At 38.2% G+C, this 20704-nt stretch overlaps 1 protein-coding gene across 2 annotated transcripts in view; it reads right to left on the bottom strand.

Annotated features, from left to right (window-relative positions):
• Window positions 1–20704, bottom strand: part of Rars2 (arginyl-tRNA synthetase 2, mitochondrial) — a 68932-nt gene that overhangs the window by 38916 nt on the left and 9312 nt on the right. For both annotated transcript variants that reach the window (XM_055599275.1, XM_055599276.1), the window contains exons 4-8: window positions 19781–19864; window positions 14942–15039; window positions 11503–11558; window positions 7233–7316; window positions 5010–5086 (exon numbers count right to left, since the gene is read on the bottom strand). In XM_055599275.1, coding sequence (XP_055455250.1) covers window positions 5010–5086; window positions 7233–7316; window positions 11503–11558; window positions 14942–15039; window positions 19781–19864 — 399 coding nt within the window. The remainder of the gene's footprint in view (window positions 1–5009; window positions 5087–7232; window positions 7317–11502; window positions 11559–14941; window positions 15040–19780; window positions 19865–20704) is intronic.

Raw genomic sequence — 20704 nt, 5'->3', positions numbered from 1 at the left:
TCTGTTAGGCTACAGAGGAGGACTTTGCAGCCAGTCCTGAAGATACCTGATAAAACAGGGTCAAATGAAAGGGGAGGAGGTCCTCCCCTATCAGTAGACTTGGAAAGGGGCAGGGAGGAGACCAGGGAGGGAGTGCGGGGTTGGGGAGGGAATGAGAGAGCGGGATACAGCTGGGACACAGAGTTAACAAAATGTAACTAAAAAGAAAAATAAAATTAAAAAAAAAAAAAAGAAAGCTTAGTTACATTCCAATGTGGACTCTTAAGCACTATCCCGCCTGGCTGGTTTAGGTCTATATCCACCCGGGAAGGGGAGGGGTTGCTGGTTTACTAGGTGCTCACTTCTAATGCAGCCTTAATTGTTCAAGCATCCACAACACAGTATTAATACATGACAATAAAATATTAATACTACAGTTCAACTAGGATTGAAGTTATACGTATAGACTACTAGGATTTTCCCTGGAAGGTATAACTCAGTTCCAGGTTGAAATATGAATCATTCCAGAAGACTGCCAAAGTAATATAAAGGCAATATAAATAAATGAAAAAAACTGCAAAACAGTGAGGCTTGTAAACTTTTACACAGTATTAAAATAGCATAGCAACAACATTTGCAGAGAATAGGATTTTATTGCTGCAGAAGACAAAATAAAAGGGGGTGACAAGGAGCAACTTGTCACAAGGAGTGGCAAGCAGGCAGCAGATATGAATGGACAAATACTGATAAATAAAGGCTTACATTATCTACTTCTATCTCTACACCACAGGAATAGACAGATATACCCATGAATGGTCTAAAACTCTTTCAGCCACACACATCTCATGTATACATATAATGTACAAATATACACAGAAATGATGCTGATGTTCAGAATAGTGTATTCATTTTTGGTCTAGCGTACTATAACAATCCCCAGTTCCACTCAACTTTCTGTATTTTCATTATTGAGAAATGAGAAATATCCCACAGACTCTCTCTCTAATATATATTTATATGTAGTATCTATGTTTATAAATATATATTTCTTAATCTATTCACCCTAGTAATTGATCTACTAGGTTAATTTCATATATGATTAAACATAATACCATAAAAAGTGGAATTATCTGGGAGTAGAAAGGGTATCCTGAGAGGAACAAGAAGCAACAAGAAAAAAAAAAAAAAAAAAAAAAAAAAAACAGGACAAATACTATGCTTTTTCTCATGCCAAATGGAAACAGAAAAGGGATCATTTTGGAGAAGAAAAAGATGAGTGGATGAGTGGGAAGCAGTCAGATAAGGAGTATAATAAAGGGATGAATATGAGCAAAGTACATGCTCAAAAATGTCAATGAAGCCCTTTATTCATGTTAACATTTTAATAAAAATAAAACAAGTAATCTATTGATGTGAATGTTTCAATAAAAAGAATTAGAATTTTTTCTAAATATTTAGAAATTTTTATTTAAAATAAAAATTAAAGTAAAAGAAAATCCCTTTCTACATTTTAAAGTATCTAGTAAGTAGTGATAATCAAATCACTATCAAAGAGAAATATTATCAAGTATTTTACAATTTGCCTATAAATTAAAATTGTCAACAGTTTAGAATTATTTTCCTTTTACACATACATGTAATATAGTTCTGAAATTATATTTAAAATAAATATTTTATTTTAGAAAGTCTAAATTTTGGAGACAGCTTCTTTTTTAGTTGCATTTACATACCAGAGAAGAAAAAGGGAATTTTAAGTTGGGGTTGGTGATAAGACAGTATGGTTTAGTAAAGCGTTTCTGAGAATGGAAGCACAACTTTGATTCTGTCATGAGAATGTAAAGATCAGTTGTTTATCTAATAAGGAATAAACTAAGCATATCCAATTTCCTTAAAAGGGCATTAGCCTTCCCATCTCAATAGTTCTGATGTTAGGATTTCACTGAGTTCACTGCTCTCAGCTCTTGGGATGACTTACTTTATTGTAATGTAGCACAGAATTAAGTGAAGCACAGAACATGTTCTCATTCCAATCCTTTAAATATGTGCTAGAACCATTAGTCCCTTGGGCAGAATTAACTTCTTGGTGTAGGTCTTTAATGCCGCTGCCTGATCATTCCTAGAAGTGCTGAGCTGTCAAGCTGACAACTGCCACAGCAATTAGCACAATGCTGGCACCACAGATCCAGTAATCCATATATTTGTGTCTTCTGCCATTTCATTAGAAACTCAAGGTTATAATATGAACAAACTCACTCACATTCAATGCTGTTTCATGCTTCAGAGAGAGCTGGCTGAGACAGGTCTTTTTTTTTTTCCTTTATACTTCCTTTTTGAAGAATTGAGGAGAAACGACAAGACAACACACTTGTCTAAGTGATGCTTCTGACATGGGCCATAAAGCAATCTGTGAGCTAAATCTGAGCACACTGGGAAGCAGCCATTAGCAATTAGTAAAATAACTGTACAAGAAGTTATGGAGAGATGATTCAGTAGTTAAAAGCACTGGCTAAATTCATAGGACCCATGTTCAATTTTCAGCACCCACATAGCAGTTCATAATTGTCTGTAATTCTAGTTCCAGGGGATCCCTCTTCAATGTAGCAATTTGGAATAAATCTCCTATTACTACTTTTCACTATTACTATGACTTTCAACTGGCTTATCAAGGATGGGTAGCCAAGCATGGCTTGTTGGGGCACAGGCAATAACTCTAATTCTAGTAACATTATGAGTGATTGCTGCTTTATTCCAGAAGAATTTGAATACGCAGTATACAATGAAGCAAGTTCTAAAATCTGAATCAAAACCAGGCAAGATGGTGCATGCCTGTAATCCCAGCACTCAGGGAGGCAGAGGCAGGTGGATCTCTGTGAGTTTGAGGCCAGCCTGGTCTACAAAGCTAGTCCAGGACAGTCAAGGCTACACAGAGAAACCCTGTCTTGAAAACAAACAACAGTAAATAATAAATAAATACATAAATAAATATATAAATAAAATGAAATCTGAATCAAGCAGGCTGGATTGATTGGCTAGTTAAAGCACTTGTACAAGGTTGATGGCCCAAGTTCAGCTGCCTGAACATGAATAAAGGTGAAAGGAGAGTCAACTCCCAAAAGTTGTTGTCTAACTTCCATACATTCCACATGGCAAATGTGTAGTCAGATACACATCATACACACTAATCAATTTAATATCTGTAGCAAAAAAAAAAAAAAAAAAAAAAAAAAAATCAAATGCAATTATGTATTCTTAAAGGTGCCCTAGTAATGAGGACAGGCAATAGAAACAAGTCAGGACAAGACAATTGACCCTTGCCAGCTTGACACAGGCTGGTTTCCTGTAACCTTGACAAAAGCTACAGTCATCTGAGTAGATGGGATTCTTCCCCATCAGAGTGGCCTAGTGGCAAGCCTGTGGAATACTGACTTCACTGACATGGGAGGGTCCAGCGCGTTGTGAATGGTGTCCATCTCTGAGCTGCTGGTCCTAAGTATATAAGAAAGCAAGCTGAGCAAGCAAGACATGAGGAACAAGCTGGTAAGCAGTATTTCACCATGGCCTCAGCATCAGTTCTTGCTTTGGCTTCCGGCAGTGATGAACCAGCTAAGTGCAGTGATTGGCCCAGTAAAAGAGTGTTTCAACTGAATGATTCCACTCTCTTCTTCATCACAGCTGATTCTTCAATGCCAGCTGATCAGAAACACAGACTTTTCATTCACAATGTCACATAATCAGTCTTCCTGACATTCTCTGAGGAACTCTCAGACTTCCTTCTGAAGCTTCACAGGCAGGCCTCCATCATGTACACTCTCTCAGCTTATCTTCCAAGTTTCCACAATAGCTTATTGGGCTCCGAGTACTCAATGGCTTTTCTACCTCAAATTTCCAAATGCTTCCATAATCCTTCAGAACGCATAGTCTGGTCTGTCTCAGCAATACCCCACAAACCTGGTACAGCTGGAATACACTGCACTTCCCTCCACTACTGAGGGAAATGCAGCGCTTTTAGTGGGTCTATCCAAAGTTTGCAGGTGACACATTCCTCACTTAGGTATGCTACTCTGGCCCATATACCAAGTGACTTGGAAAGTTGCTGGCTTTGAGTGAAACCTGGACGGAAGAGAAGGCTCTTCAACAGGCCCAAACTGCTGTTGGCTGCTTTACCAAATAGACCATATGATCAAGTAGAGCTGATAGTACTTGAAGTGAAAGTGGCAGTTAGGGATATTAACTGAGCCTGTCATGTCCATATAGGTTAAGCACAGCGATGTCCCACTTCTGGTAACAATTTCGTTGGGGTTCTATTGCTATAATAAAACACTACGACAAAAAGCAACCTGGGAAGGAAGCAGTTTATTTGATTTACTCACTCCAATCACAGTCCACCACTGAGGAGAAGTCAGGGAAGGAACTTAAGGCAGGATCTAAAGCCACGGAGGAACACTGCTTAAATACAGGCTTGCTCCTCTTGGCCTGCTCACTTTGCTTTCTTATAAAGTCCAGAACCACTTGCCCAGGATGGCACCACCCACAATGAGCTGGGCCCTCCCAGATCAATCATCAAGCAACACAATACCTCACATACTTTCAAACAAACAACTTGACAGAGGCATTTTCTCAATTGAGATTTCCTCTTCTAGGATGGATCCAGCTTTTATCAAGCTGATAAAAATCCTGGATACTAGTACATGCACACATTTCTCTCTCAAAACAATGCATGTAACCTCAGAATCTCCTCTTCCCTCAGCATGCATTGGTTTACATATCCACCTCTCTTGAAACAATAATATAAGATTCCTGGCCCTGGATATTCATCAAACTTATACACTTTTTAATCCAGAAGTGAAAAACAGAAAAGCTTACTTAGCCTCAACTGTTGAAGGGTTTGTTTTCTTGTCTGCCAAGGAGTCACTGGATACCATTAGTGCAAAGATTCATAGTCCTAGACCTTTTGTTCGATTTACGGAAAACTGTATTCTCAAGTCAACTTTTAGGGAAAAATCCCTATTATGGTTGTCTTACCAACTTACATCAAAGAGATGTTGTAAAGGATTGGACCGGAGTTTTTCTTCATAGCCAAACAGCTGGAAACCAGTTCCCAGCAGACCTATCAAGATAATGAGTAAGTGACAAATTATAAAATAAAATAGCAGAGAACAGTCATGGTGAAAAACAGGTATAATTCTATAAAAAGATGAACTTCTCAATTACATATCCTGAGAACTATTGTAAAATATATACATTTTATCTTATGTACAGATATAAACTTTGCACAAGGAATATCTTATAAAATGACATATTCTAAACCACTGGTAATGAATCATTGATCCTAAGTTTAAAAGATTGTGAGGAGATCCAACAAAAGGTCTAGGACTACGTATCTTTCTACGTATCTTTGCACTAAAAGTATCCAGTGACTCTTTGGCAGACAAGAAAAACAAACATTTATTGAATTTTGTGAGGCACTAGATATTTAAAGTTATATTAATATACTTAAAAACACTGATGAGAAGTGGTTTTTAAACTTTCAAAAAAACTTATAAATATTAAAATAAAGGTAAGAATGACTGTGCTACTTTCATTTTGGAATAACTGAGAAACAACAAACAAAAATCTAAAATCTAAAATCTCTGCAATCAACACTTCCTTTACTGCAGCGTGTGAACTGTTCCGATAAGCTCATGTTTGAACACGGAGTCTCCAGCTGGTGCTGCTGTGGAATCAAAGCCTGTTGGACCCTTCCCTGGTGGAGGGAGAGCCTTGCGAGAGGAAATGGCGCACTGGGCATGGGCCTTGCAGTTTACAGCCTGGCTCTCCTTCCTACCTGCACTCCGCTCCCTGACTGTACACCCAGCATGAGCAGCCACTTCCTGTTGCTGCTGCTGCATTTCCCCATCACCATGGACTACAAGAGTTTTTAAGTAAGGAGCCAAAATAGCCCTCCCTTTCCTTACATTCCTTTTGTCAGCTATGTGTGAAAAGCGTTGTTCCTACCTTGGGTAGTCAGCCCAAGGTCCCTATTTCCCCTTTAGGGCAATTAGCTAATTATAGTGGATTGTGAAACTGAACTCCGACTAATGGGATAAGACACATGATAAAGGATAAAAGAAGCTATTTTGGCACATGTGTTCACTAGTCTAGTGTGGGTTCTGGTGTACCTTTTTGCAAAATTATTGTCTTGCTAGGTAACTTTTGCATTGGATGTGTGCTCTTTGGGTGAAAACAAGATAATCTGTTTGTGTCTAACAAGGTATTTGTTTCCAATAAAAGAAACTAATATAGTAGCCAACTAGACAGGTGTAGTTTATCAGTCTGTTTAGAGTTCATGCATAATATTAATTTGAGCTTTCAAAAAATTACTAAATAAAAAAAAAAGAAGAAGAAGAAGAAAGGAAAAAAGGCAGTGGACTTGGCAAGGGGCACGGTGGAGATGAGGGAGGCAGGGAGGGACTGGGAGGGAATGAGGGATCGGGACACGGCTGGGATACAGAGTTAATAAAATGTAACTGATAAGAAAAAAATAAAATAAAAAAAAAGAAAATAAACCTCAAAAAAAAAAAAGATAGGAAAAAAGAAAGAAAGAAAAGAAAAACAACAGGGAGGGCAGCTCATGCCTTTAATCCCAGCACTTGGGAGGCAAAGAGAATCCAAGACAGCCAGGCCTCTATTACACAGAAAAAACATGTCTCAAAAAACAAAACAAAAAATTACTAAATGAGGTTTTAAACTTAGGACTGTTACTATTTATATTCTTAATAAAAACTGCTAAAAGATGACTATAACTCTAATTTAAAAGGACAACTACAACCTGGGACAAGAGCAGGATATATAGGCTTTGTTATTTGAAAACTAATGTTATTATGTCAGTTATCAATCTTTATGTCAAAAACATATCTAAAAGGTTTTATTGATGGTTCATTTTTATTCTTTTCTTCCTCCTCCTTCTTCCCTTTCTTTTTTGTTTTTGTTTTTCAAGATAGGGTTTCTCTGTTTATCCCTGGCTGGCCTGGAATTTTCCCTCTGTGTATTCATTTTTAAATGTAGCCAATACAGGTATCAGCAGATACAGCTCAGTGGTAGAACATGTACTGGGTATACGAGAGCCCTCAAGTCTAATTCCTAGCACCACAGATACAGTATATCATTTTATCCAACAGGTATCTTGTCTACATTCTGTACAGATGACCAAGTGACACAGTACTTAAAACAATTAAGCCACATAATAAAAAGAAAAGCATGTTAAATATACTTACCAAACTGCATGCCCCAATCTCCAATGTAATTTATTCTTGTTACTTGATGTCCTAAAGCTTCTTTTAGATTTGCTATAAAATTTCCTAGTCATAAATGAAATATAATATTATTCTTTTTTTTTTTTTTTATCCATTTTGGCTTTAAAACTGCACTTCTCTACTATCAAGCTATAACATAGAAATCCCTTTTAATCAAACTTGCCAATCCAATCTTTTCTATAAAAGCACTCATGTGTTTATCTATGTGTGGGTATATAGTAAGGAATTACTCTGATGTTATTCCAAAGCTTTCCACCATTTTCACAATAACATACCTTTCATTAACATCACTATAGTTAAGAAATACATTCTAGAATAAATTCTATTCTTAGCTAATTCGAAGGAAAGAAGAGAACAGAATCTTAGTAATCAAGAAATACAGCAGTTAGGTGGCTAAAAGTAGCTCAGCAGTTAAGATTACTTGCTGCTCTTCCTGAGGACCCAAGTTTGGTTCCCAGCCCCTATATCAGGGAGCTCACAACCATCTGTAACTCCAGGTCCAAGGGATCTGATGCTTGTACTCACGTACACCTGTGTGTGCACCCCCACTCCCAGTCTCTGAAGACACCTGCATTCACATGTGTTGACTGCATCCTAAAGAAGACTGTATAATTTGTCTATGTCCTAAGTATTTCTTAAAGATATATATATATATATATTTATTTATTCATTCATTTAATTAATTAATTATTTATTTATTTATTTATACAGTATTCTGCCTGCATGTGTGTTTACATACCAGAAGAGGGCAGATCTCATTATAGATGGTTATGAGGCATCATGTGGTGGCTGGGAATTGAACTCAGGTACTCTTAATCTCTGAGCCCCATCTCTTCAGCCCCAACATTTTTCTAATTAGCTCATATAATCTCCTTTCAGGCACTGAAGTGTCCCACACAAGCCTGTTCCCTAAGAGCACACACTGCTCAACAGCCTTTATTAGCATGTTCTGCTGATGCAGATTTGACATTCAATATATGTTCTACTCAACTTTCTGCCTGCTTTCATATACTGCAAAGCTGGAAACTTAAATATCTACTTCTCCAGTTCCCAGAGTGTCTTGTAGTTAGGGTTCCAGAAATCCTCTATATTTGGACTATAAGGTACACTTTGCACGAGATTTGGCAAAGGAGTTACATTTGTCTTGTTTGCTTGTTTTTCCATTGACGAAGAGTTATGAAACTCTGGAGTATTTGTTTGGTTTCCCCCTCTCTTTAGTAGCACTTTCTAATAAAGATCCTAGTGCTTTGTCATGACCTGTAAAACAAACCAAGACAGGATATGGTGTGACTGCTTTTGCCTGTACTGCAAGAAGATATGACATAAAGAGCGGCAGTTTCTAGATTATGGTAGTGGCACTAGAGTTTGGAAGCGATGGCATAAGAGGTAAAGCCTTCCTTGATTAACTGACATCCATGGGATACTTTTGGGCGTTGTAGAAAGTATTTGCTATCTTGTGGGCTCTTCTTTCCTCTACCTCTCTCTACCCCTTTTCTTCTTCTCTTTCAAACCCCTAACACTAGATATGAGAGAAAAAGTGATACAGTGGAAAGGAAAGAGAGCTCTTGGGACAAGTTTGATCTTAGCTGTCAGGATATCTAATTTCTCCTTGTTGTTTCTTTTTTGGGCACAACTACTAAACAAATCACGACCAATGGCAAGCAACAACTAACAACAATGAAAAGTCCCCACAATTTCATATGTTACACAATTGTAGAAACCATCTGTAGCTGGCAAAATCATGCCCCTGCCAGAGCACGAGGCAAATCATAGTCAGCTGCTGCAAAGTAGACCCATATTTCCATACTGGGGATTAAAACAAAAACATATTTTTGTGTTTTCAAAAAAACTAAAATTCCAAAATTCTCACTATAGGAGTCACTCATGCCAATGTAATTAAAAATCTTTTTAGTCCTCCCAATAACTCTGCAACGATTTATATTGTATAATATATAATTCCATGGTTTAAACATAGTGGCTTGATGGCAAACACTTGCAGTCAGCACTTGGGAGTCTGAGGCAAGAGAATTGCTAAAAGTTCAAATTTAGTCTGGGCTACACAGTAGTTCTAGGCCATTTTGGGCTACAAATGAGACCCTGTCCCAAATCAACAAGATCAAAACAAACAAAAAAATCCCCCCAAACCCAATTTGAGGTATAGCATCTTCCTTATTTGCAAGCATATATATTTCTATACCTTCCAACATAGTCTCAGCATGAAGGATTATCTTCTTCACCTGTTACCAAGATTGTGCATCTACTTTTCTTAGGACACTGATATCTCACAAATACACCTAAATATATGTATATGGCTCCTAATTGGACTATTTCAGATCCCAGCCGCAAATACTTTATCCATGTGATCTTGGGAAAGTTATTTCTTATGTCTGAATTTCTTCCTCATTATTCTTAGTTAATTATACTTACCGAACAGGGCTACTGTGACATTAAGTGGGGGAATATGTACATTATGTTAGTAAACTGTCATGTGATCTGCAAACTCACTAAGAAACTGTCACTGCTCCCACTTCAGATTCAAGCCTGTCAGCTCTTTGACTAATAATGGTCTGGTTCTCCTAACACGAAGGGAAGAGTAGCAGCCTATGAGAACAAATACTGTCTTTACGAAGAGCTGTAAGGTAAATCATTTCCAACAGAAGTCTATGCTATGACATAAAAGCAACTATAGGAAAGAAACTGGAGGTTCAGCTACAGGAAACTCAGGGGACTGCCTCAATGTCACGAGCTGGTTCAACTGGAAGTTGTAAGTGTTTGATTTGGTACTACCTCTGGCTGTTGCTGTTTGTTCTTATACTTGGAAGTCCCAGCTGAGGAGACAATTAGGTGGTGACTCTACTAGCTGGCTATCTTAAAAGGATTTGCTTTCTGCTGAATGTTTCGAGCATCTGATTTGACTATGTTTTGGTTTTATGCTTTTTCTCTCTACCCCATCACATACTTTGTCTCTTTTTCTGTTTTGCTTTTTATTCTTTTACTTTCTAAATACTTAATAAACTCCAATTCTAATATTACATAATCCTAAACTGAGTTTTGAATTGCATTACTGCTGGTATAATGTTTTGTGTGCTGTGTAAAGATTACCCTTTTATTATTCAAATGCTGATTTCTCTATGACACTATCTGGTTGTGACTTGGACATGGCACTGTAATGCTTATTCTAAGAATTCTCTTGTCTCACATTTATGTAAACATTGTTCCCCGTTTATTCTCTGATATGTCAATAAAGCTGATCAGCCAATAACTGAGCAGAAGAGAGAATCAAGCTCAACTTCTGTTTCCAGCAAGGGGAGGGGCAAAGATTCTTTGAGCATGAGGAGAGAGGTCCAAGAGACATCATAAGAAAACAGCTGGACTAGAGAACGCTTTAAAATTCAAGTATCTTGAGAATTTTGGCTGGAAGATAGTTAGATTAGCATAGAGGGCTACAATAGACTAATACTGCTCAGTTATTGTGCATAAAAGAAATGTTAAATAAAACTGAAGTCTTTGTCTCAATTATTTGGGTCCAGCTGGGTTAGATAAAAACTGACAGTTTAACTGACAGCTTTAATATACATTCATCACAGTACTGCAGAACATTTTGGGCAGATGGAGGGCAGGACTTGAGAGATGGCTCAGTGTTTCCATGCTTGCTATATTTGAGCGCGCTACAATTCACTTCCTCACTTATGCAGGATGGCTCCCATACACTCTACTCCAACCCCAGGGGATTCTGCACCCTCTTCTGGATTTTGTGGGTGATTCCTCCCACAACCCCCACCCCCACATACCCACAAACATCCACCCACCCACCTACCCCAACCCCCACACAGACACTTAAAAAAGCAAACTGTACTCTGAAGCTTTACAGCTATCAAGTAGTTTTAGAATTCATAATGTTCTATTAGAAATTTTAGTTTTCAGTCTTGAAAATTAGTTAAGTCTCAATACAAAAAAATTAACAAGATAACCTGAAATATTTCTGACAATCCCACAGAAATACTTTGTGACTATTTTTTATTTTTGTCTCTTTCAAAAGGTTTTCTACATGTATAACAGTTTTCCAATATGTACCATTTAAAACTGATTTCTGAGTCTTTTTCTTTTGAAATAAATTTTGGCTTTTAACCCACTAACCAACTTTCCAACTCAGTGTAACATTTACTTATGCTCATATAAATGAACATCCCCAAAGGCATGTTTAATATTTTCTGTTAAAGGGAACACTTACCTATGATGGTGGAGCGTAAATGTCCAACATGAAATTTTTTGGCAATATTAGGCGAACTGCAAAAATTACAAGAATATTTTCTTATTTCAATAACAAAAATTTTGAAAATGAAGTAGATAACTCCTCCATAGGTTGACATAATCAGGGAGCAGAGCTTTTGACAATTCAGGAGAAAGGTTAAGTTAGAAATCAGAATAAACAATAAGGATAAATTGGAATTTGAAAAGAATCACCTTATCATTGACTAACAATCATTGATCCTGTGATCCATAAAGTAGTATGATACCCAGGAATGCTACATTTGTGAAGCAAATTTAAGATTAGGAAGATAAAAGTGCTGGACAGATGCTCTATGTTCTACAATATCAAACACTGAGCCAAGATTTAATTCTTTGCATAAAAATAAACATATTTTTCATGTTAGTATGCAAATTAGCAAATGGTAAGTTTTTATGTAACCTATTGTTTTAAAATGAACGATATCTTATCACTAAATATTTAATTTACATGACTATTTTGTATTTTATTTACCTATATGCCCATGGTTTTATAAACTTTCTTGGGCAGGCCAAGATAGCTCAGTAAAGGCATCTGCTGACAAGCCTGATGTCTGATGTCTTGAGTTCCCACATGTCCGAAAAAACAAAAAACAAAAAACAAAAAAACTGACTTCCACAGGCTGTCCTCTGACCTTCACACATGTGCAGCAGCATACAAACACTCTTCCCACACATATAAACAAGTACATGTAACATACAAACTTTAAGTTTCTTGGGCCAAAAGAGGTTGGGGTAGAAGCCTTGGAAGCCCTGCTCGGGACCAAACAAGCATGACGGATCTGAGGTGCTTCTGGCAATGCTGGCCTGTGCTGCACTGCAGAACCCACTGCAGCTTTGGTTCAGAGCACACGTGAGCTCGGCACTACACCCCGTACCCACAAGGACCAGAAAACTCCTGTGTCCTTGCAATGCAGTGTGAGGGTGGACGTTGGAAGTCTTCTTTCTTTCTGTCATACAACAAATCTCTAACTCTCTAAATTCAATTTAAGTACTAGGATTACACAGCACAGATAGAGCAAAGATACATGCGTGCTCTATGGACACAGAAATCATCTCACAGTCAGTCTCTGTTAAAATCGGACACATTTAAGTCCTTCAATGCCTGCCTAGGTGGCAGCAGTACTTGTGCAATCTGGAAAACTCTTTCTCTGACTGCCGAATTTGTAATCATAACTAAATTTTAAAAACTTATCCTAAGTAACAAAAATGAGGGGGTAAACACATCCGTATCATTCCTTAAAATTTCACAGAGGGCTGGGGAGATAGCTCAGTCAGTGAAAGCTGCTTGCCCAGAAGGCATGTGGCCCTGCATTTGATCTCCAGAACCTGTGTACAAAAGCCAGGCCTGGTGATCTGCTGCTGTAGTATCAGTGCTAACGAGGCAGAGGAAAGCGTATTCCCAGTGGATAACTGATAACCAGGGAACTAATCAGTGAGTTCTGGGCCAAGTGAAAGAGCTTGTCTCAAGCGAGGCAGACGGCACCTGAGGAACAACACCTGAGGAAACAGCCAAGACTGACATCCAGTCTTCACAGCACGTATGTATACGCCTGTGCACCCACTCTCCACAGAAACCAATGCAGACGAAGGAGAGATCTCTGGGAAGTCTCATCCTTCTACGTGCAAACGTAGTTCATCAAGATTCTTCATCTTTGGGAAGATAAATACATCCAGTAGTTTTCTTGAGGTGTCAAACAGCAGGTACATGGTGAAGATGTTAGATATTAATGTTCCTTTTACATTCTTGACTTCTTCATGATAGTGTAAGCATTAGATGGCTTTATTTATAGTGGATTAGAAATTTATCTGAAGACTACTTGGAATCACATTAAAAATTCAGGGGCTGAGAAGAGGGAGATTACTGATTGGACAAAGCATCCTTGCCACAAAATAATAACAATCTATATTTGTATTCTCAGAGCCCACATAGAAACTGGATGTGGTATCCTGTGTTTGTACTCCCAGTGCTCCTATGGTGGCACAGGCATTAAATGGGGGAGAATCACTGAAAATGCACAGGCCAAGTAGTCTGGTGTACACAGTGACAAACAAGAAACTCTGTTCTCAGACAACGTGGGCTAGGCCAACACCCATGGGTGTCCTCTGATCTCTACATGCATACCACATTCATGAACCCACATTACACACAACCCCCTCACATATAGAATAAAAACTAAAAATTAAGACAAGAAATCCGGGAAGTTGTTTTTTCTGTTAATTAAAAATAATCTAATTACAAGTACAAGGCTTTGTTCTTTAGTTATCCAATATGTTAAAATTTTAATATACTAGTTCCCTATATTATTTTGCCTCACAAATCAATTAAAATGAAAAACCAGTTTTAAATAATGTAGAAGGAATCTCTTGTGTCTGTATGGAAGCATCACCCATCAATAAAAAGCTAATGGCCTATAGCTCCTGCAGGAAATAGGAGGTGGGACATCCAGCATGCAGAAAGGATTCTGGGATAGAGCAGGGCATGAGAGATTCCTCAGTCCAGGAAGACATGGAAGAGGACAGACACATGGTATGTGAGCAGAGGTAACCAGCCAAATGGCAGACTGTAGACTAAAATAAATGGGTTATTTTAAGTTATGAGCTAGTCAGAAGAGCCTAGATGTATGGCCTATTTGCAAAAATATTTTGAATCTAATGAGTCATTATTCTAGGAGCTTGGGGCTGTGAAGAACACCCCCCCCAAAAAAAAAAAAAAAAAAACCAACAACAACCAAGATCAAATCAAACCAAACCAAAAAACCCATGGTACTTGGGCTGACAAGATAGTAAATTATTTTGCAAAGCAAGCCTGGAAATCTGTGTTAAATCCTCAGAGCTCAAATGAAGGCCAAAGGAGAGAACGGACTCTACAAAGTGCTTCCCCAATATATGTATTGTACATGCACACACTGAAATAATAAATAAAATAATAAATAAAAATATTAAAGCATTCAGTGTTTAACTCAAAGAGAAAAAAGTACAATGAGAGTCAGGGAAATGTAGCTCAGTTGATAAGAGAGCTTTTCTTGAATGTGCAAATCTTTGTGTTGGAACCCCAGTGCTGCATAAACCTGGTGTGGTGGTGCACACTTACAGACCTAGCACTCAGGTGAGACCTTGAAGAGACTCTCAAGGTCACCACTGGCTACACATCCAGTTCAAGGCCAGCCAGGGATACAGGAGATCCTGTCTAAAAAAAGAAACGGCAAAAACATACTGGTACATAAAATACTTATTTTTGTCATTTGTATTCATTGTTTAATGAACCTAAAAAAATAATATGATGTCACTGATTTTCAACATTCCACATGTAATTTAGTGCAAAGTCACCAAGGTGGACTCATCCCCGTCCTATCAGCTGGGTAAGATCAATTGTCACTTACCTGAATTCAACCACAATCCTCTCCTGGGGAAGACCTGAGAAAAGCTCACTTTTTAATCCATACTTTGAGCCATCCTCCGTTACTTGTTGCAACACTGCCTGAAAAATAGGAGTGGGATTTAATGGTAGCTCTTAACCACTACGTTACTGAAAATAAAATGTCACTAACCTGTTCATTCTAATTATGAAGTTTAGAATGTTATAGCACTGTCAGCAGCACCGGCTCCAGTATCAATATCATAGCATCACTTGTTACCAAGTCCTCTCAGAACACTTATAAAGTGAGATGATACAGATGGGCTACTCTGGGCTTATAAATTTAGTCTATTTGACATTACAGTAGCCATTGACAGTGCTTAGAGATCAGGAAGTTGAAGCTTTGTGAGACAAGGCTGACTGCCAAAAGTTCCATGGAAATAGTAATACCCAAGTCAGAAGCACTATCTAGAATTTCTGAGTGCAGGCTGTGTTCCAAAGACAGTGATGAGGACTTATATTAACTCTCTTACCCTCACAACATCAGAGATGAGGACTGTGCTCATAAAGGAGGAAAGAAAAGCATGGGGGTTAATTTTCCTAAGGTCATAATAGCTCAGTTGATAAGACTGCTTTCCTCACTTGTTAAAAATCTTTTGTGTTCTAACCTCAGCACCTGGGAAGTGGAAGATCAGAAGTTCAAGGTCATCATACTGCTCCCGTGATAACTCAAGCCCCAAGTACAGCTAGTGAACAAATAGGAACATGTAATTAAATGCCTGTTGGCTCTACAAGTGGAAGATAAAACCCAATAGAAGCTTCCATGATGTACTCTAGATTAACTTTTATTTAGTAACACAGAACTATAGCATAGTTCATAGAATTCATGCAATGCTTCTCTATAGGTTATAATGCACCTGTTCATTTTTAGAGGATTCTCTTATGTGTACTTTTCATTTTTTTTACATGTATGAGTGTTGCAGATATACACAAGGATCACACGATGCCTGTTGTTTGCAGAGACCGAAAGAGGCAGGATCCCTGGGAACTAGCTACAGAAGGCTGTGAGTCACAGTGTGAATGCTAGGAATTGAATCTAGATCTTCTATAAGGGCAAGAACTCTTAATTTCTGGGCCACCTCTACAGCCCAATAGTTTGACTTGAAATTACTGTTATAAAGTATTGTTTTTCGGTTGGATTTGCATTGTTAACTTCATCTGGGGCCTTAAAAAATGTAGGTATGTTAAGAATTTTATTGTCACTATTAGTTACTACAGTCAAGAAATGAGCTATGGCACATGATGCATGCTTGTAACCCCAGTGACTCAGAAGGAAGGCAAAAACTGGATGATCCTGAGTTATTAGCTAGCCTAGGCTCCACAGTAAGGCCCTGACTCACTGTTTTGTTTTTTTAACCAGTTGAGTCTAATTAATTCAATAGAGCACGTTCAACCTACCAGGAGCTACACCTTTAAATAAAACTAACTCTCTCTCTTTTCTAGAAGGTATCAATTACAAATGAATGTGGTTTTGTTTTGCATGTTTGTTTTTAAGTTTTTCCAGACAGGGTTTCTGTGTAACCTGGGCTGTCCTGGTCTCACTAGACTGGTCTAAAACTCACAGAGATTCGCCTGCCTCTGCCTTCCTGATTACAGGCTCACACTATCGTGCCTGACTCAAGTGAATGTTTTTTTAACTACAAAGTATCAAGGAGGTACTATTGTTCATCATATTCCAATAGATAAAATCACTAAAATCTAGTATATTTACCAATATGCATGTTTAAATGTAAGCTGCACTCTTGCAAATATTGGTACATAAAAGGTTTTAATCAGAACTAAAGTCTTTTACATTTCTATTTTAGGAGCGTAAGGAAATTGATGGATACTTTGATTGGCTGTTACTTTCTGTTTATCACCATCCTTTTTTATAGATGACTTACATCTTTTCTCTTTTCTAACTCTACTGGTTGACTGTTTTCTTATGCCAACAGGACTCCAACTTGCCTGGCCAATTCTTTAATATAAAAACCATTCAGTATTCCTTTGAGTTCAAAGTAAATGCCGATTGAATATATTCACTACTCATAGGCAAAACTTACTTAATTGAAGTCACAAAACAGTTCTGAGAAGACCAGGCCTGACACCTCCCCCCGTCCCGCCCACATTATCAGTCCCAGGAACAAGATCATAAAATTCCCTACCCAAGGAATAGCCTTGAGGTAACCACAAGAATGGGAAGGTATCTTATCTCAGGGTGGGGCATCTGTGCTGGGAAGCCTACAAACCTTGTAGCAGAACTTTCATGGCATAGAAATACCTAATATTCCTGAGGTCTATAGATATATAGCTCAATGTTAGTTATGTTAGTTAGCCAATCACTTTGTAACAAGTTTGCCCTTGCTGAATATTACCTAATCGTGTAACTGCTAGGCTGGAAATTCCCCGTCTTTGCTCAAACCCCAATAAAAACCCTGCCATGCATCTGCTGGGCGGGGGTGAGGGGCGGGATGGGGGTGGGGAAGAGGGCTCTCCTATCTGATCCATTTTGTGGGTGACCACGGAGAGACGAGCTTAAGCCAGAAGTTTAAAGCTCTCTGCTCTTGCATACTTAGTCTGGCTCCTGGTGGTGTTTGGGGACCCTAAGATCTGGGCATAACAGTTCCTCCTCCTCTTGGCAGAGTATACAAAGCTGGATTTGCAAATAAAAAATATGATTTTATACCATGGATTTTTTTCAGATGTTTAAGAAAATAAGGTTTTGCCTGTATTTTTATAAAATGCAAATGGAACTTGATTTAAACCATGTTTTCTATTCTCCCTCTTAACTGAATTAAGTACCATCAGAAGTTACTGATTCGCCTACAAATGATTATAAGCTACTGACAAGTATTAAGTGTGGTACCCAAGTAAGAGTTCTTTACATCTTTAGATATTACACCTTACCTAGCCATGGATATATTTGTAGTAACCAATCCAACTGGCCATCTTTAAGTTAGGTAAAATTCTACAATTTCTTAATTGAAATAAAGTATAACATTTTTGGCCATTAAAATTTTGAATTATTACATATATATATATACATTTTCCTAGAAATATAAACCTTACCTCTTTCAGCCAAAGTAGCTTTAAAGAAAAATTTTATCCTCTCCCCTCCACCTCCAGGTACAATATGAGGAAGAACAAAAGAAGGACAATATTGCTGTCACAGTCTTAAAGTATGGAAGGCACATTTGGCAAGATTCATTTCTACTTCCATAAAACTGAGAAAATAACTAGAAAAGCACCACTTAAAAATGGCAAATGAGCAACTTAGTGGCTTTTAAATTGCCATGGAATGATTTCAAATTATATTGAGCTTGAGGCTGGCCTTGCCTGTATATTGAGGCCCTGCAAAAGAGGGGATAAGGGTCTGGGGGATGAGTACACCAATAGACGGTAGGTACTGTTTTAACATGCTCAAAAATAAATGTCTTCCTCTCTGGGGTGGATTTTGGCTAGCTGATTTACTTCAGAATGAGACTTAAAAAAAAAAAAAAATCCCAATGATGTGAAAACAGCACTAACTCTGCTCAGAAGAAGTAAGGACCGAGGAGCAAAGGCCTGAGATTAAAATCCTTGAGAAAGTCTGCATTCAGAGACGCAGCAAAGGTTTAGAAGAGCCACTGCACCTGCATTTACAGTGGAGTAATGGCCATGTTAGCCTTCAAGTGAATAATCAGTGATTGTTATCTGAGATTTATGAGGCTGCTCTTCCTAAGTTTCAAAGCCTTTGCGTGACCTCAGTCATAAGACATTCCTGGCAAACCTGGAATTCTTACAGTGACTGTTTCTGCTTAGGTGATGGTTCTTTAAGACAAATTGGAGATCAGATAAGAGACCTTTTGTGTAATGATCAATAAAAGGGCTTCTGTGGCTGATAGGCGGTCAGAACCTCAGAGGCTGATTGCCCAGCTGCTTTTGCTAAGCCTACTACATCCTACAGTGCTACAGTGTCTCTCTTTCTTCAATCATTCCTCATAGCTCAAACTGGCTTACCTATCCAGAGAAGTTTTGGCTTTATAATTATTTTCAACTTAAGACTGCTACAATCTATATTTCTTTAAAAATAATGGGCAAAGTAGGTAATATAACTTTAAAAAGTTTCATGTAATTGTTTATGCAGGATCACCCGTTCTCTGATGTGTTCACTTGAGCGTGATCTAACTCCTTTGAAAGATTTCTCCAATACTTCAGGCCATCGTGATTTTGGCATCTTTGAACTTTCTGGTTCTCGCTGTATTAATATTTACTTTAATATCCACTGTTTCATTAAAAAAAAGAGCTACCACACAATTTCTCCAGTTTAAGCCTTGTGTTTTCAATGAATTATAGGCTGCCAGGAGTAGAAACAACGTGGCTCTCATTCATTCAATAAACAGTTATCTATGTCAAAACACGGAGACAGGACAGTGGGAAAGACAGATGCTATAAACCCCACGTGGCTTAGAGTTTAGAGCACAAGCTGCAGCAGTCCAAGAAGTGTGAAACAGCAAGGCTTCTGCAAGGAAGAGGTTAACAGGGCCATGGTGGCCGATCGGTCACTGACTGTCAGGGTCTACGGAGGTAGTAACTCAGTGGATATAGCACTTGCCTAAACACATGAAAGGCCCTAGATTTGAACACTGGCCATTTCAAACAAGGACAATGACCAAGAAAGTTAAAACTGAAGGATGATCATGCATCAACTTAAGACTGCACTCCAGGCTAAGGAATCAGTCATATGTGCACAGGGTTTGAGGAGGCATGACAAGTTCTAGGGCTGGAGGATCCCTGTAGCTACACAGCGTGGAAGCATGAAGACTACACTATAAACCATTCTTACCTTTGTTAATAATTCCCTGTTTATTTTGAAATTTAGCGTCCCTGGACCAGCACTGATGGCAGTCACCACGGTATCACATTTAAGCTGAAAAACAAAGAATCAAGTAAAGCAGGTATATCCCTGTACAGACCTGATGAGAAAGTTCTGACATCATCAAACTGGCTTACAAGACAGCAGGCAAACCAGTTCTCAGGCATCATACCTGGACTGGGGTCTTGGCGAGTGTCTTCTGTTTCAACATTCTATTTACACAAACCTTTTCTTCTTTCCTCACTACAACGCTATTCAGTCTCTCCCTTCCCTTTACCCTTTCATTCACCCCAAATTTCCCCGGGTATCATACAGTGAACACTTTATCTTAGCTACAAGTCACAAACAGGACATTGTGTCAGGACCTACTGCTAAAGCACTTGCACCAACACACAGAATGAAGCCCTTAAACAGTCTATTTTCCCTGCACGTGTCCATTCAAACCCTTTGACCGCTCTATGGAACTAGAGATGCCTGGTGTCACCAAAGAACAACCAATCTTTACTTCTGAGCCCTTAAACAGTCTATTTTCCCTGCACGTGTCCATTCAAACCCTTTGACCGCTCTATGGAACTAGAGATGCCTGGTGTCACCAAAGAACAACCAATCTTTACTTCTGAGAACTTAAAAGACATGGAGAAGTTAAATATTATAAGATTAATTTGACTCCTAGTAATTTTAAAAACCAGAGGCGATCTTGAAATCAAATAACTATTACTCTGTTACCAAAGCATTTTAAAATACACATTTTTTCCAATAGTGATTTTCACTGTTTCATTTTTTTAGAGTTCCCAGACACCATCTTTGAGCAACATATAACCCTATCAGTGAAAATGTAAAAACAAGCAAAAAAAAAAAAAAAAAAAAAAAAAAAAAAAAAAAAAAAAAAAAAAA

Source organism: Psammomys obesus, unplaced genomic scaffold (assembly GCF_907164565.1).
Source record: "Psammomys obesus unplaced genomic scaffold, mPsaObe1.curated_primary_1811, whole genome shotgun sequence".
In the NCBI taxonomy this organism is placed as follows: Eukaryota; Metazoa; Chordata; class Mammalia; order Rodentia; family Muridae; genus Psammomys; species Psammomys obesus.
This window is presented reverse-complemented; position numbering and strand designations above follow the sequence as displayed.